Source organism: Psammomys obesus, unplaced genomic scaffold (genome assembly GCF_907164565.1).
Source record: "Psammomys obesus unplaced genomic scaffold, mPsaObe1.curated_primary_1811, whole genome shotgun sequence".
Lineage (NCBI taxonomy): Eukaryota > Metazoa > Chordata > Mammalia > Rodentia > Muridae > Psammomys > Psammomys obesus.
The window spans coordinates 20,483,154-20,501,099 of NW_026585580.1; the positions used below are offsets into that span (position 1 = coordinate 20,483,154).

The following is a 17,946-nucleotide window of genomic DNA, read 5'->3' on the forward strand; positions in this document are numbered from 1 at the left end:
TGTGCTCTGTGTGTCATCTGTCTTGCCCTCTCCTCTTTGGCCACGCAGCTCCTCCCAGCTATTGGCAGCAGACCCTCAGGGCAGTGTGCCTAGGTGGCACTGAGCTATAGCTTGGCCAGCAGCCTGGCCTGCTGGCTTGCTGCCCACCCGGTGGGTCCCGCCTTCAGCAAGGACACCCGAGCTGTCGTGCCTGCCTCGCTGAGCCTGTGTCCTCCTCCAGTCGTCCCTCCAGCCACTCTGCTGAGCCCTGGAGCCATGGCCACCTCGTCTGCAAGGCCTGCGGTCCTGGCCCTGGCTGGGCTGGCGCTGCTCCTTCTGCTGTGCCTAGGTCCAGGTAAGTGGTGGCTGCCTGGCGGAGAGTGCTGGGGCTGCTGGGGCTGCTGGGGCTGCTGGGGCTGCTGGGGCTGCTGGGGAAGGAGACTGGAGTTGATGTGCTACATGCCTGCATATGATCCTGCTCTTAGCCTGGGCTGAACCTGAGTCTAGTGGAACTGAGTCTAGGATTTTGCACTCTCATGATCCCCAACTGGTGCACTTGGGCAGGGAGTAAAGGAATCAAATTCGAAGGGAGCATTCTAGACTAACGGGCAATCTTGAGCAAATAGAATAGGGATGGGAAGAACCCACAAGAAGTGCTAACTGGGGATGGTGGAGGCTTGAAAGGAGTAGTATTCACAGACAGAACAAGCTGCTCTCTTTCCTCAGTTCCTTTCTACGCAGCTTGAGGCAACAGAACTAATGGTATGGTGTTCAGGCTGCAAAGCTGAGGTGGCCTGATGTTTCAAACAGAGCAGATGCCAGCTCTTAAAGTCGAATAACTCTTAACATGTTCTACTACATTTAGCTGGACTAAATGAAACATCTGAAAATCTTTCTTCTTGAAAAGCACATTCACAGCACACCTGGGTATACACACTCTGGGATTGAAGTTCAGGCTTCTATACCCAGAGCTCTACAGTGTCTACCTTTTGAACCTGGAAAGTTATCATTTTGCATGACCCTTTAGAGGATACAAGTGAACTCCTGTGCATAGGAGCGCCTTTGAGGTTTACAACTCTGGGAGACAGTAGCTTAACCCTAATTTACTACCAAAAGAAGAGTAGCTGGAAGACACTAAGCTGTTTTCCTAGAACCTAAGGCTGGTGTTTGTCCCAGTATGAAGGGGTTGGACATTACCAAATGTAAATGATTTCTCTGTTGCTTCACTTTTGCTTTCTTACAGCAGGCACGGTAAATGAAACTCCAGGGTAAGGGGAGGCAGGAGGGACCATGAGAATAAAGGGGAGCTTGTTCTAGTTGGAATGATTACTCATGCAAATGTCAGCAGGTCCCTCATGTGAGCTAGCGTTGTGAACACGAGCTATAAGCCATTCATTTTCAACACTCATATTTCACTGAGTTAATTCCAAGATGTGAGTGATTGGAATCTGTTACGGTATCAGCATCATTGAACTTAAATGTGAACTTTTTACAATGAAAAAGTCTCGAAGATGACTCTTCCCTCTCCCCTTTTATTTTATGTGTATTGGTGTTTTGATTGCATATATGTCTATGTACTTCATGCATGCACTACCTGCAGAGGCCAACAGACAGGAGACTGCAAGCTGCCATGTAGATGTGGAAATCAAACCAGGGTCTTCTGGAAGAGCAGCCAGCACTCTTAGCAGAGGATCCATCTCTCCATTTCCCAAAAATGACTTTGTCTATGGAACCCAAGCACATTTCATAAAGAGAATGATCACAGGCCCCTCTTGATCTGCTTCTTAGGCATTTTCACCTTCAGAGTGAGGCATCTTGAGATTCTGAACATGCTCATTCCCCTTTGCAGTCTCATTTTAAATAACCAGATTTGATACATACATGACTGCTTTTCATCACAGCCTGGAAATGACAGCTGGGGATGTTGTAGTAAAGGAGCCACAGCTCTTCTTTTGTTCTTTACTTTTTTCCTCAAGCAGATTTAGTGTAGTGTCCAATTATCTGTATTAATATAGAGCTGAAGGTACAGGGTTGACATATCAGCAGCATTCATAATTCATGGCATGGACTTCTCCAAGCCTTTCAGTTGCACACCTGAGATTTGCTGTGGTAGAGCTTTCATTCTTGAAGTACTAATGATTCACACTTGCAAGACATTGCAGGCTTGCAGTAATAGCCCAAACCTCATGTCTCTTTCATCATCAGACCACTTTTCACTCATGAATTGTTAAGCACTTCTACAGAAGGCAAACAGATGGAGGGTGGTGCTTAATTCTGTGTGTGCTATTCTGTGCCTTGTTAAAAAACTGACAAATGTTAAGATATTCATGGATGTTAATATTAGAACCAAGAACGTATCTATCCACTTTGGCAAATATTTTCATAGAATTCTTCATTGACTTTTAAGATTTGGAGGAAAGTGCAGAATTTAGCAGCAGTCCCAACTTACTGGTTAAATAATCATCTCTCCAGTAGCCTGGACAGTACTCAACAGTGTTGATTTATGCTCAGATGCCTCAAGTAATTCTAAATGGGGAATCTCCTGGAGTTACTTGCTCAATTTTCATGTGGTGGCCCACTATCTTAGTTACTTTTCCATTGCTGTGATAAAACACTATGATCAAGGCAACTTATAAAAATAATACATTTAGAGTTCATAGTTCCAAGGTGTTAGAGCCCATGGTGGTAGGTTGAAGGTACGGCTGCAGAAAAAGCTGAGAACATCTCAAGCCACAAGTAGGAGGTAAAAAGTATCCTTTCTCCAGGTTTCCTGGAACCCTTTTCAACTGCAGAGAAGTAGCCTGCTCAGGACAGTGACAAAGCAGAGGAGGGACAGTTATTTCCTGATAGATGACTACACTGAACTCTGAAGTTATGTCCTTGGTGGGCATATCAGCCTCTGCAGGCCCCCCTGGGCCCAGATTTTTTGGCTCTGTTGCTCTCCTTGTGGAGCTCCTGTCCCCTCCAGGTCTTTATATCTTCCTCTTTTTTCATAAGATTCCCCGAACTCTGCCCAAAGTTTGGCTGTGAATCTCCCCATCTGTTTTGATACCCTGCTGAATAAATTCTTTCAGAGGTCCTCTGTGGTAGGCTCCTGTCCTGTTCCCTGTTTTCTTGACCCTGAGATTTCACCTTACACCCATCAGAATGGATAAAATCAAACACTCAAGTGACAACACATTCTGGAGAGGATGTGGAGAAAGGGGAACCCTCCTCCTTTGCTGGTGGGAATGTAAACTTGTACAACTACTTGGGAAATCAGTTTGGCACTTTCTCCAAAAAATTAGGAATAGTGCTACCTCAAGATCCAACTATACCACCCCTGGGCATTTATTCAAAAGATGCTCAATCACACAACAAGGACATTTGCTCAACTATGTTCATAGCAGCTTCATTCATAATAGCCAGAACCTGGAAACAACCTAGATGTTCCTCAACGGAGGTATAAATACAGAAATTGTGGTACATTTACACAATGGAATATTACTCAGAATTTAAAAAAAAATCATGAAATTTGCAGGCAAATATAAACTAAAAAATTATCATCTTGAGTGACATAACCCAGGAGCAGAAAGACACACATGGTATATAGTCACCTATAAGTGGATATTAGCCATATAATGTAGGATAAACATACTAAAATCTATAGTCCTAAAGAAGCTAAACAACAGGGAGGACCTTAGTGAGAACGCTTAATCTTCATTCAGAAGTACAATTGGTATAGATATCTGCTGTTGTTTTAAAACAGCCACATTATCATAGTCAACTGTATACTACCACAGAAGCCACCATATTCTGATGCCTGCTACACTAACTCCTTAGCTCTCTGCTCAGTATTTTCTATGCTATCCATTCTCTAAAATTGGGATGATGATATATTATCCACCAAGCTGGCGCACTTCTGAGAATGAAAGGAGGTGCTATAAGCTAAGGCTGTCGTAGGAGAAACCAGAAAGTGTTGTCACTACACCCATAAGATTACCAAGGAGGCATAAGAATCAGTTCTAGTATATAACTTCTAACTTCTAATAACTTCTAAGTTCTCCACTCCATCCCAGAGCATACGGAAGGTTCTTTAGATGCTATAGTGGCAGTAAGCAGGCAACTTACATACATGCTACAGTAGGTTAGGAGGTGCAGCTCTGTATGGATTGTGCATAGTTGGAGTGATGCGGACTCAGAAATGTAGTGAGCATTAGGTGCACTAACACATACACACAGTAGAACAACTAGATGCTGACTCTTTGAATATTGACTATTTTTTTTACCTTGATAACAGTAAATCATTAATGCAAGAGTTCTTACTAAAAAAGTTTTTTCCCAGACTTAGTGATGTATTATTGGCAGAGTACATGATTTTTAGTTGTTTTGCAGTGCTGAGGATTGATCCCAGGGCTCATGTTGCTGATTGAGTGTTCACTGAGCTGTATTCAGAACCCAAAATGGATATTTTTTATTTGTTTTCCTTTTTTAGTTTTAAAATTATCATACAGAGCAATAGGCTTCATTAAATCCATTTCTTACATACTTTGACCGCCCCCCTGCTCTTTTCTTACTCCCACCCCATCTCTTCCTGGTGGGCTTCTCATCCTTCTTCACTGCAGTATACATTCATATCACAAGATGCATCTTTACTACTGTGGCAATTTGAGTGAAAATGGCCCCCATAGGCTCATATGTTTGTTCCCCAGTTAATGGTACTTTCTGGGAAGGATTCAGGGGTATGGTCTTGTTGGAGGAGGCGTGTCACTAGAGGTAGGCTTTGAGTTTTCAAAAGCCCATGCTATTCCCAGTTAGCTCTCTCTCTCTCTCTACCTCCTGCTTGTGGATTAGATGTAAGCTCTCAACTACTGTTCTAGTGCCATGCTTGCCTGCCTGCTGCCAGCTCCCTGCAGGGACTCACCCTCTGAAACTGTAAGCTCCCACTAAATATTTTTTCTTAAAATTGTCATGGGCATGATATTTTGTCACAGCAATAAAAAAGTAACTAAGACAAATTATCCTCTCACCTTTTAAATTTTCTCCTTTCCCTCTCATGGTCCCCTTTCTAGCTTTATGGCCTACACCCAATCTGTATACAAACATATATAAAAGCACACAAATATAAATTAAAATCTGGGTTCTGCATGAGAAAATGTGTTATTTATCCTTTCTGTGTCCTGGTTAGCATTAACTGTCAGCATTGCACAGCCTAGAGTTACTGAAAAGAAGAGTCTCAACTGAGTAACTGCTTCTATCAGTTTGTTCTGTGGTCATGACTCTATGTATTATCTTGATTGTTAACCTATATAAAAGGACTCACCATTGGGAGTGGTGATGTTTCCTGATCAGGTAGCTCTGGCCTATATAAGAAAGCTAGCTGAGCATGGTCCTGAGTGAGTAAGCCAGAGAGTGAGCCAGCAAACGGTGTTCTTCCATGGTTCCTGACTTCAGGCTCTTTCCCTGAGTGTCTACACTGACTTCCCTTAGTGACGAATTAGAAGTTTAAGCCAAATAAACCCAACCCTCCCTTAAGCTTCTTTTGGGCATAGAGTTTTATCATAGCAAAATGAATCAAACCAGAAAGAACACTCAATATGGTTTATCTCACTTAACATAATGATCTCCAGTTTTATCCATTTTTCTGAAAATGGCATGATTTAATTTTTCTTTATGGTTGCATAAAATTCCATTGTGTCTCTGTACCAGTTTCTGTATCCATTTATCTGTGACTGTACATCTAGGCTGGTTCTATTTTCTAGGTATTGTGAATTGTGTAGCAATAAACACAAATATTCAACCATCTCTGTGCATTTAAAAAAAGTGTTCAACATCCTTAGCCACCAGGGAACTTCCAAATAAAACTGAAGTAATTCAATCTTGCCCCAGTCAGAATGGCTATCATCAAGAGAACAAATGACAGTATGTGCTGGATAGGGTGTAAGGAAGCAGGATGCTGGTGATCTCCAGCCACTATGGAGATCAGAAAACTAGAAATAGAATTATTATATGACCCAGTTATATCACTCATGGATGTATACTCAAATAAAGTTCTTAATCTCATTTGAGCCACTTTTACAGCTGAAAACACAAGTTAATCTTTTCCCCAGAAACCCTGGACCGAGAGGTTAAGAAGCCTGATGGGAAGACAACAACAACCTTGGTGTGCCCTTCTCCATCTTGGGTCCCCATGGAAGTTCCAAACACCCTGTAGATGCTCTGTTTCCTATTTAGGATACTGTGTGTATTTTCCCCAGGGGCTTTGGGTCCACCTTTCATGAGACCAATTAGGGACCAGCTCACTGAATGGAGGGGTGTGTTCTTTCAGGCTAGATGTGCTATTTTCTATCAAATTATCAGGCTTTCCCTAGTCCCCTGACAGGGGAGGTCCTCCTCCCCTTCTATCTGACCCTAGCTTATCAGGTCTCATCAAGGCTGGCTGCATCATCTTCCTCTATGGCCTGGCAAGACTGTACTTCCTGGGGGTGGGTAATCAGAGAGCCTGCCACTGAGTTCATGTGAGAGACAGCCCCTGTACCCCTTACTAGGGAACCCACTTGAAAATTAAGCAGCCAATGGGCTTCCTTTGAACAGAAGGTCTAGGTCCTCTCCATGCATGGTCCTTATTTAGAGTATTGGTCTCTACGGGGCCCCACGGGCCCAGGTACTTTTGGCTCTATTTTTCTTTTTGTGGAGTTCCTGTCCCCTCCAGGTCTTTCTATCTCCCTCTTCTTCCATAAGGATTCCAGCACTCTGCCCAAAGTTTGGCTATGAGTCTCAGTATCTCTTTTGATACCCTGGTGGGTAGACTCTTTCAGATAATGTTTGCTGGGAGATGCGCTTGATAAGTAGCTCTTTCACAGTAAGACATTGGGACACAATGCTGTTTTAGCAAGCAGAAGCTCAATGGTAATTCACTTGTCATCTATATCTCTATCATCAGTATTAGCCCCAGACACCATGCATTATTTTTCTTATGTGGTAGGTATCCAAAAACCCATTAAATGCTTTACTATAGGCCCCTTAAATCGGGACAGAGGATGGCAGTTCTTATTTACAACTCTGATTTTTTGCACTCAACAAAGTGTGAAAATTTCAGGAATAATGGGCTCTGAAACTGCTTTCTGGTTTTGTTTATGTAGGTGGCACAAATGGAAACAAACTCAAGAGGATACTCCAGAAACGAGAAGGTAAGTCCGCCATAAGTGGGTAAGAATGTGTTCACTCCTAAGTGCAAGTAATGGAACAGCAATGGCAAATATGTCCATGGAGGTCTTGTGCTTGGTCAAAGGCTTGCAGATATAGAGGACTAATTTTATGGACATGTGGTATAGCATTCTGCTAGATAAATATTACTACCAGTAAACATTAGGCTTCCTCCACCCCAAAGCTGTCAATGTGAACTCAAAAACAGCGGAACAGTGTTAACTGAATGTTGACTATTTTAGACTGAGGAAACACAGCTGAGCTAAGGACACTAACCCTACCTGATGGTGTGGGTATAGAATGACATCGTTGGCACACTGCCTATCCCATCAGCCATTAGGAAAAGGCATTCCCATGGGGAAACCTTTCTATTACTAACTTCTGCTGAAAAGAAACACACACACACACACACAAAGTCCCTGACTTATGTGGTACATAGCATCAAGGAGACATAAAGAATCTTTGTCTTTGTAGAATATTCTTGGCATCAGAAAATGGGCTCTTGGTCACTGTTATCAGTTAGGTCAAGTGGAACCATTGTGCTGTCTAGTGAACATCCTTTCTCCTCTATTCATCACCCTCTATAAAATTAGGTGTTGCAGAGATTAAAAATATGAGCCACATTTTCTTTCATTTATCCTTCTTCCTCCTAGATTATAGTGAGCCTGAAGAGGGAGTGAAGTAGGAAGGTTGGATAAAAAACAAAGCAATCCACTGCACATTTTATGCACAACTAGAAAAGAGTTTAAAGCTTTCCAACATGAAGAAATGATAAACATTTAAGGGGAGGAAATACCAATTAATCCGATTTGGTCCTTGCATATGTATAGCATAAATATTTACAATTATATGTCAAATCAAAATACAGTAGTTAAACCATGTTAAAATTTTTTTTTTAGATTTATCTATTTATTCTGTATGCAATGATCTGCCTGCATGTACACCTGCATGCCAGAAGAGGGCACCAGATCTCATTATAAATAGTTGGGAGCCAGTATGTGGTTTCTGGGATTTGAACTCAGGATCTGGAAGAGCAGCCAGTACTCTTAACCTCTGGGCCATCTCTCCAGTCCCCATTTTTTTTAATAGTTTTATTTTTAGATTTATTTATTTATTTTATGTAGATATGTGCTCTGTCTGCATGTACACCTGCATACCAAAACAAGGCACCAGATCTCATAGATGGCTACGAGCCACCATGTGGTTGCTCAGGACCTCTGGAAGAGCAGCCTCTTAACCTCTACACCATCTCTCCAGCCTAGGGCTAGAGAAAAGCTCAGTAGTAGTTAAGAGCAGTGGCTGCTACTTTAGAGAATAAAGGTTTTATTCCCCGCATCCACACGGTGTTTCACAACTATGTATGACTTGACTCTGGTTGAGGGGTTTGATGCCTTCTTCTGACATTTGCTGGCATTCCATGCACATGCTGCATAGACACACATGCAGACAAAACACCCATAAAATAAAAATAAACCTTTTAAAGAATAGGAAGAAAATTTTCAATAATAATGAAAATATTATTTTCAAAAAAGAAATCATTCTTTGTCTTTTGGGAACTGACCTTTTCAGGACCTGCTTCATCCAAGACTAATGTGGCTGTGGCTGAGAACACAGCAAAGGAATTTCTGGGTCTGAAGCGGGCCAAGCGGCAGCTGTGGGACCGCACACGGCCTGAGGTGCAGCAGTGGTACCAGCAGTTCCTGTACATGGGCTTTGATGAGGCGGTGGGTACTTTCCTGCTGGGGGCCTTGGACACTACAGGGCAGGCTGTGGGGGACAGAAGCCTGACCTGGGGAGAGGACCTGGGAAGTTAGACTTTGCTTCTTATTTTGGTATGTTCTTTGTTGCTTTATCAAAATACTAGAAGCTGAGAACTTTTAAGAAAATAGTTCATTTTTAGCTTGTGATTCTGGAGGTCTGATGTCACCATATACTGACTCTAAGTGAGAATATCTTGGCAAAAGGTGTCATAATAGCAAGAGTATGTGTTAAGAAACATTCACATAGAAAGCAAGAAGCAAGCCTAAATTTGCTTTATTCATTGATCTGTTTGCTTATTGCTTATCGTGTAGCCTCACCTGGTCTCAAACTCCCTATGTAGCCAAGGAAGACCTTGAACTTCCAAGTGCTGACACCAATGACTTTTACAACTGCCAGCTCTTACAAGAACTTACCACTCTGAGATGCCATAGAATTATAGTTGTTTTAGTAGGTAAAGCCTTCACGACCTAATTACTTTGGCCCAGGGCCTCATTTCTTAAAGGTCCCAGCTCTCCAGTACTGCCACACTGGGACCAAGCTTCTAGCAATGAACCTTAGGAGCATACAAACCATAGCCAAGCCACAGTGCTTTTTATTCCAAATGTATGAGCTTTCTCTGCACTGTATTTTAGCCAGCCAGAGGGAGGAAGGATCCAGGTAATCTGTGAGCCAAATGGCTGCATCTCAGATTCCTGAAGAATCTCATTTTCCTAGAAATGCCTTCAGCTCTGCTGTCCAGTTTCAACTGAACATCCTTAAAACAACTCACTAAATTTGGTCATCTTTGTCCAGAAATGGCTGAAGCAATAAGATGGGCATATAGACTCATGAAGACCATGAAAGAAGACTTTTAAAATGAGTTTTAAAGAGAGATGGTTCTTGCAGATGTTTAAGGGAAATTTTGTCAATGCACTTGTGAGTAAAGCTCACTCAGGCAGTAAGACTATTTTACTCTGACCCAAAAATGTGGCATTGTGAAAAAGTCTAGGCCAGAGATACAGGGAGGCAAAAATGTCTGTGTTCTCCTCCTTGAGGCAGAGGTTGTGAGAGGCACTGAAGATGAATATCTTGGGCAGCAAACAGATGTGCAATCAGAATCAGTGGCCTACGGTGAGGTCTACACAGGTGGGGGCACCACTGAGTCTAGGTGTGCTCCATAGATAGCCCCAGTTCATGGACCAGCTTAGGGTTTCAGCCTCACGGGGTCCTCAGGACAGGTACTCCTCAATCTATGATAAAATGGAATCACTACACTCTAAAATGCCTCCAGCCCACATACCCTACCACCCTTTTAGATTAGACACATGGTCAAAGGCCAGATGAGAGCCCTGACTCATTGCAACATTTCTGGAGAGGCTCATCCCACACAGCAGTCACCTGGGAATAGATCCAAATACAGAGTTCAGAATGGTTCCTACTGAATGCACATTGCCTTCACATCATCCTAACACAAAGACAAAAAAGTGCAAGTCAGAATTAGTCTGTATTTAGTGTTCCCTGGCTATTCCACTAGAGTGGAAATAGATTCCTGAGATCCAACGACTAGAAAATTCATTTCAAGAGGCTAGTGGTGCCAGGTAATCTGCATTTTTCCAGTCTCAGTGGTGTTTGGGTGCAGGGTCTCATAGCCACAGCCTGCAGCACAAACTGCTCAATCTGCTCCCATCTCCAGTCTGTCTTTGTTATCTCCTTAATGTCTCATCCTCACACTAGATCAAGTGAAAGTTGTCATTATAATTCATCTTGCACTTTCACCATCACTTCAGAAATATTCTCCTTTTGAAAAAGGCTAATCATAGCGAAGATCAGTTGCTGAAGGAGGTCTTACTAAGTGCTGGTCCTTTTCTTTGCCTTTTTCATTTTTATTAACAGTATCTGTCTCCTTTCATAATTATTTCAAAATAGACTGCAGGTTTCTTGTAAGCCAAGTCTCTATCTTCCTTTTCTTTCTTTTTTTCTTTCTATCTATCTATCTTGCTTTGGGCAGGGCCTGACACTCATAGCTCATTTCACAAATCTACACAGTGAACACTTGTGCCTGTGCACACACAAATCATTAGAACATGGGTGTTTAAGGCATGCCATCTGAGGTGTCCCAGATGCCCTGCTCAAGAGCTATAAGATACTAAAGGTTGACTTAATTCATATGGTGGACCAAGCACAGAAATAGGCCAGGAGGCTGAGAAGGCATCTATCATAGTGATTCGGGTGATAGTGAGGGCCAGTTAAGTTGTTACTACATTTGACAGATGCACATTTTATTTACTTTATAAGAAGAAAACAATTCTCAGGTATAGAGTGTATTTTGGCATAGTGGAAATTATCAAAAGTATAGGCATAGATTTCCTTAGCAGGATGATAGCTCATACTGGTATCTTAAGGCTAGATTGGTCTGTGAACAAAATATTATAACAAGCAGCTGTCATACCAGTTGTCAATTACTGAAAAAAATTCACTCAGAGAACAGTCATAAGTTCTGTGCTTTTAGCGTGTGTGTGTGTTCAAATACATTCTTTATCCATTCTTTTTTTTTCCTTCAGAAATTTGAAGATGATGTCAATTATTGGCTAAACAGAGATCAGAATGGACATGACTACTATGGTGACTACTATCGGCGTCATTACGATGAAGATGCACCCATTGGTCCCCGCAGCCCAGAAAGCTTTAGGCATGGAGCCAGCGTCAACTATGATGACTATTAACCTCCCTTTCTGAGGTGCCACAGAGTTTCTGCCTTGCTTCAGTAGGACTTCTCTATACATACCATGTGAACAACAAGGGCTAGAGGAAGGAACATAAGTGCTTTTGCATTTCATGCATGTGCTTAACACTATGCCTCATTTAAAATAGAAATAAAAGCATTTTTTTTAAAAAAAAAAAATAGAAGTATCAGAATTCACTTGGGAGAAAATTGAACCATAACAATTCTAATCGCCTCCATGTTTGAAGTTAGCATAACATCTGAGGGCCTCATATTTGCTTCCAGGAACCCTATTAGCACCTAGTCACAGAATGAGTGAAAGCCAGGGGTATTAAAACACAGTCTGTACTAAATGTAAAATATCGATTCAACAGGAAAATCCAGTTGGTAATGAATTTTAGTCTTGGACATGATCTGGAGAGCTCTAATCATTGGACAGGCAGTGGTGTGCTTTCTCTGCTCCACATTGCAGGCCAGAGCAGGGCCTAATAACATACTACACAGGAAAGGGAGCACAAACTGACCTGAAGTTTAGCGAATCTCAGAATCATGATTACATATTTTTTAAATGTGCTTCAATAAACTAAGAAAGATTTTTTTTTAATTACTTCACATTTCCCATTGAACTTAAACCACCTGAGTGAAGGAAAAGAGAAGTGGTATTGGGACAGGGAAAGGAGAAGGAGGAAGAAGAGGAATGGAGATGGATGCTGGTGAAGAGAGCTAGATGGTCCAGGCTGTAGCATACCCAAAGGCCTATGGGGGATGAGATGGAAAGGCATGAACAACATGAAAAGGGGTTTTTCAGACTGGGTGTCATATTTTGGTGGATTACAGCACTCTCTGACAGTATAAAAGTGTATTACTGTTTCCTAAAAATTATGTGCCATTTTTGTATATCACTTCTGGAGTACTGTAACTCACTCCAAGATCTAGGTAGTAAATTACCTCAACTTAATAGAGAGTCTTACCTTCAGTATGTAGTGTTTCTGAACTATCATACATAAATGTCCTTCTTAGGAAACATGACTTCTGCAAACAAAAACTGTAATAAATATATACGGCATGAAATTTCTCATTTAAAGCCAGGTGTGGTGGCTCATGTCTGTAATCCCAGCACTCTGGAAGCTGAGTAAGAAAGATTGCTTGAGTTCAAACCGTGAGAGAAGTTGCCTGAAACAAACTAAAAACAAGCATTTAGCAATTTCCAGTGTACAATTCAGTGGGATCAAGTACATTTTCATTGTTGTACAGCCATCACCACAATCACCTTTAAATATTTTCATCACTCCAAACCAAATTCCCCATGCCTGGTAAACCCCACTCTTTTCTTATCTTAAAGATTTTAGTTAACATACACAATGATGGGTTTCTTTACAATCTTTTCACAACCAAAATCACTTTACTTTAATTCATCTACCTCAGATCCTTTTATCCCCCAAATTGCCTTTCTCTATTTCCATATCTCATATATGTATACATTGCTAAACTGAGATCCTGCAAGAAAGAAAACATATATTTGTCTTTCATCCACCATATTCCTCCTCTGTCTTCTTCACCTTTGGTCTGCTTTCTTCTCACAGTCTCCTTTCTACTTTCATATTCCACTATGAGAGAAAGAGAAAACATGCAATATTTCTCTTTTTGTGTTTTTCTTATTTTTCTTACCATGGACATCTCCAGCTCTATACATTTCCCTGCAAAAGAAATAATTCTCTCTCTCTCTCTCTCTCTCTCTCTCTCTCTCTCTGTGTGTGTGTGTGTGTGTGTGTGTGTGTGTGTGTGTGTGCGCGCACACACACAGGCACACACACGCATGCACATATATGTATAGTATATCCCTCACCTCACACCCTCTCCAGCATTGTGGACATGCACAGCTCTGCTTTCCAAATGTATGAATTTGACTGCTACTTCACCTACATACAGTTTTACAGTGTTGAGGTTTAAATATAGAATGTCCCCCACAGGCTCACACAATGAATAGTTGGTTCCTAGATGACAGTGCCATTTGGGAGTTTGTGGTAATTTTAGGAGGCTGGGCCTACCTGAAGAAATAGGACCAAAGTGGAGCATGCCTTTGGATGTTTTATCTGGTTCCCAGTCCCTTCTCATATATTCCTGACTGCCCTGATGGAACAACTCCACTCTCCCATGAGCAGCCTATCACAATGGAGTGAACCTTCTGAAACTGAGTCCAAATAAATTCTTTCTCCTTTAAAGTGCATTTGTCAAGTATTTTGTCACAGCAACAAAAAATTGATTAACACACATAGTTTGTATAGCCATATGACACTTATATAGAAGAGTTCAGTGTGTATTTGTCTTTCTTTCTTTCTTTGACTTGTATTGTGTTGTAGCATATGCCAGTGTTTCCTTCTATACTAAGGCAGAGTTGCAATTCCCTATAGCTGACACTGCACTGCTCATCCTTCACCTCTAATGACACTCAGCTACATAACCACCCTTTCTCAATGGTGATTTATGTCACTGTGTTTCTGTTTCAGTTCCCTTTAGAACTATTGAAATACACAGTAATTCCATGTTTAATTTTTTTGAAGATTTGCCACATTTTTTCCTTTAATATAATAGTTCTCACTTTTTTTTTTTTACTCCTCTTAAGCTGATTCAAACCTCACTGCAATGTTAAAGAAGAGGGAGGCTGGGTCATTGTGCCAGAAAACATCTTTGTCTTGTTCCTGATCTCAAAAAGAGTGCTATTTTCTTCATTAATAACATTTTCTGATTTTGGTAGATGTCCATATTAGGATTCTCTAGAGAGTGGAACTAATAAAATAAAGTTATCCATATAAAATATAGATCTGTTTAGATTTGCTTACACAATCATAGGATGTTGTTAGAATGGCTGAAGAGCCAGGTAGGCAGTGACACAAATGAGTTCAAGAAACCTGAAGTCTTATAACCAAGGAAGCTGGTGAGACAAACCCCAGTCCCAGACAGAGGGTCCTCAGCCCCCTGAAGAGACACTGAAATAAGTACCTGAGTCCAAACGGCCAAGGGACCCTGTTGTCAATTGTGTTGTCTGCTTTCTGAAGAAGGAAAATTCATGGGTAGATGTCTTAGTTTGGGTTTTATTGCTGTGAAGAGGTGCTATGACCACAGTAACCCTTATTTTAAAAAAAACCATTTAATTTGGGCTAGCTTACAGTTTAGAAGTTTAGTTCATTCCTGTCATTGCAGGGAGCCCAGCAGCAGGCAGGCAGACATAGTGCTAAAGGAGCTGAAAGTTCTACATCTTGAGCCATAGGCAACAGAAGGAGACTGTGTGCCGCATTGGGCATAGGTTGAGCATAGGAGACCTCAAAACCCATCCCCACAGTGACACACTTCCTCCAATGAGGTTACACCTACTCTAACAAGGCCACACATTCTAATAGTGCCACTCCCTATGGGCCAAGCATTCAAGCACATGAATCTGTAGGGGACATACCTATTCAAACCACCACAGTAAAGGCTTATTTTCTCATTTTTTCTCTTTTCCACCTGGGCTCTCACCCTATAAAGCAGTGCTGCTTGCATTCAAGGCTCATCCTGCCCACTTGATTCACTGATCCACATGCCAATCTTTAGAGATGCCCTCAGAGATGCAGGAAGGACACTCTACTAGTGCTGCCAGTGTCCTTCAGGCCAGTAATGCTAGCTACATCATTTGGATTCTTTTCCCAGTCAAAAAATTTTCTTCTAAAAATATACTAAAAGGCTTAAATTTTTAAAGTGAAATAATATAAACTTTTCTTTAAAATAGGTTAATAAGGAAAATTTTGCTAATAAGAACTCTAGTACTAATCAAATAAATTAATTTATCAGTTTAATTAGTGGGATAAATCTAACTTGACCACGATAGTTTTCTTCTGTTATTGGATCTGTTTTGTGATGTCTGTTAAAAAACTCTGTCCTGTCTTGTCACTTCTGGTTCTATTGGATTCAGTTCCAATGTTAAGGTTACGGTGAACTCAAAATGAATTGGGGTGTTTTTCCTGAGACTCTCTGTGTATAGTTGATATGAAAGAAGCTTCTCTCTACAGAAAATGGAGACCATCACCCAAAACCACAACTGAATACAATGCAGAAATTGCTAGATTATGGGGAGCTGGGCCGTAGAGGATGCATCTACATCATAATTACTGATCTATGTCTCAGAGAACATCAGAGAAAATGGAGTACAAAGACTGTAAGAGACAGAATACCAAGAATACTGCTGTGAAACAGTCTCTCCTAGAAATGGCTGCATAAACAAGACTGGGCTGATGGTAACATCAATAGACATGTTAACACAGAATGGAGAAATTTCATAGGGTCCCATTCCTAGGCAAAGAACTACAAGCACCTATTTATTGACTGCTGAGAGAAAGAGAATTAGCTTCTCCCAGGGATGAGTCCCCTTACTGCTCATCCAGTGCAGAATGGCCAAACTTGAAACTATGTACACACCATCAACAAACTTGGATTCAACAGGTTGTATTTATATATATTTGTGCATACATATACATACATCTGTGTGTAACAGATACAAGCAAATAAAATAAGGCTATCAACTTGAGGGTGGGGCATGGAAGAATTTTGGAGGAGGGTAGTTGAAAAAAGGCTGGAGAGAGAGAGGGGCAAGTGATGTAATTTCTGTTTCAGTTAAAAACTTTAAAATGACAAACTTATATGATACACATGTGTAAAAATACTATCACAAAGTATACTATTTTATAAGATAATTAAAAAGAAACATTTTAACAATTAAATGATAATAATGAAAAATAAATAAATAAATAAATAAATAAATAAACAAACAACTTGTTTCCCTAGTGTTTGGTAGCATTCAGATAAAACTATTTATGTGCAACAATTTCTTCATGGGTAAATTTTGGCTATTGTTTTTTACTATCGATTTAACTCATATTTTACAGTTAAAAAGACTGTTCTAATTTTGTGTTTCTTTTTGAGTCTGTTTGGCTAAATCTTGTCTTTCCAGGAAGCAATCCATGATATCAGTGTTCTAAACTGTGCAATAACTTCTCAGTATTCACTTACCCGTTTTTCTATGAATCTGTGGTTATGTTCTAGTCTGTTGTATTTCATCCATACAAATGAATCATGTCATTTAATATCCAAAGCTTTACTATGTCACTTTCTTTTTGTGCATGTTTATTTAAAACTAACTCTTCTTTTAATTTTTTCAACCAATATGAGCTTCTGACTTCATTAGATGCCATTCCATTCTCAGCTTTGTTATATAAATACTCAATGTTCTAGGTGATTTTTTCCTAACAGTTTGAATGAAAAATTAGAAGGTGAAATCCTCTAATTTCAATATGATTTCTTTAAATCTAGGCTATGAGTATTACTAAGTTTCCAAGTGAGTAGATTTTTCTAATTGTCATTCTGGCTTTCAGTTCAGGCCTCATTGCCCCATGGTAAGCAGTGAGTGCAGTAGGACAGATCTTTTGAAGTGCAATGTAGCCAACTGTGTATGTATGGGGGCCCACCCCCACGAACTCCTCCAGTGTGCTTAGAAGGAAAGTTTCTTTCCCATATATTAGACACAATTAATTCAGAATTCATGGATTTATAATTAAATCTATTTCCTTACTGAGGTATTTTGTTTTGTGTGTTTTGTTTGTTTGGTTTGGTTTGGTTCATTTGTTTTTGGGATTAGTTTTATCTAGAAATTATTGTAGGAATACTGTCACTGAGGCAAGTGCAGTAATCAAAGAAGCAGCTACGATGGAGAAAGAAGCCCACTGCGGCAGCCTGCCCCCAAGCCACTTCAGCTGCTAAGCCAAGGCCGCCCACTGCCCCAAGCCATCCCACTGCTTCCCAAGCCATGGCAGCCCAATGCCACCACACACACACACAACAGCTTCTGCGGTGGCCCATTGCACCCTCCATCCCCAACTGCAATGACCCACTGGTCCCCTGCTATGGTGGCTCTCTCTGCCACCCAACCCCATACCAGCTGCAGTGTCAGCAAAGAATCAGAGCTGCCTGATATGACCCATCCCCGCCCCCAAGAGCTGTGTGAGCAATGGGCCACTAAAGCTCAAAGTAGCACACTGCCAGCCCCATCTTCCCTCCTCAGAGACGTCAGCCCCTTCTTCCTGACCTGTGGCTGTGGAGACAGAAGACAAAATGGCAGCTCCAGTCAGCAACTCAGCAGGAGCTGTCCATGGTAACCTTTCCTGCCTCAGCCTACTGCTATAATGACAGCCAACACATTTCCTGCCTCAGAATACCTACTGCCACCATGGGAGTTATCCATGATGACAACAATCTTTACTGTTTCAGCCTACTGACTTCATGGGAGCTGC

The 17,946-nt window shown here is 41.1% G+C and overlaps 1 protein-coding gene across 1 annotated transcript; it reads left to right on the plus strand.

Moving 5' to 3' along the window:
* Window positions 1-255: 255 nt before the first annotated feature.
* Window positions 256-11,642, plus strand: Ecrg4 (ECRG4 augurin precursor). Its single transcript, XM_055608336.1, has 4 exons — window positions 256-334; window positions 7,101-7,148; window positions 8,734-8,888; window positions 11,466-11,642. Exons 1-4 carry the CDS (start codon window positions 256-258, stop codon window positions 11,625-11,627), a joined length of 444 nt encoding a protein of 147 aa, XP_055464311.1. The 3' UTR covers window positions 11,628-11,642.
* Window positions 11,643-17,946: the final 6,304 nt, after the last annotated feature.

Bases quoted from the DNA above. Each gene is read 5' to 3' on its own strand.
- Ecrg4 (XM_055608336.1), top strand. From the start codon at position 256: ATGGCCACCTCGTCTGCAAGGCCTGCGGTCCTGGCCCTGGCTGGGCTG. The intron at 335-7,100 runs GTAAGTGGTGGC...TTGTTTATGTAG, and splicing joins TCTGCTGTGCCTAGGTCCAG to GTGGCACAAATGGAAACAAA. The intron at 8,889-11,465 runs GTGGGTACTTTC...TTTTTCCTTCAG, and splicing joins ACATGGGCTTTGATGAGGCG to AAATTTGAAGATGATGTCAA.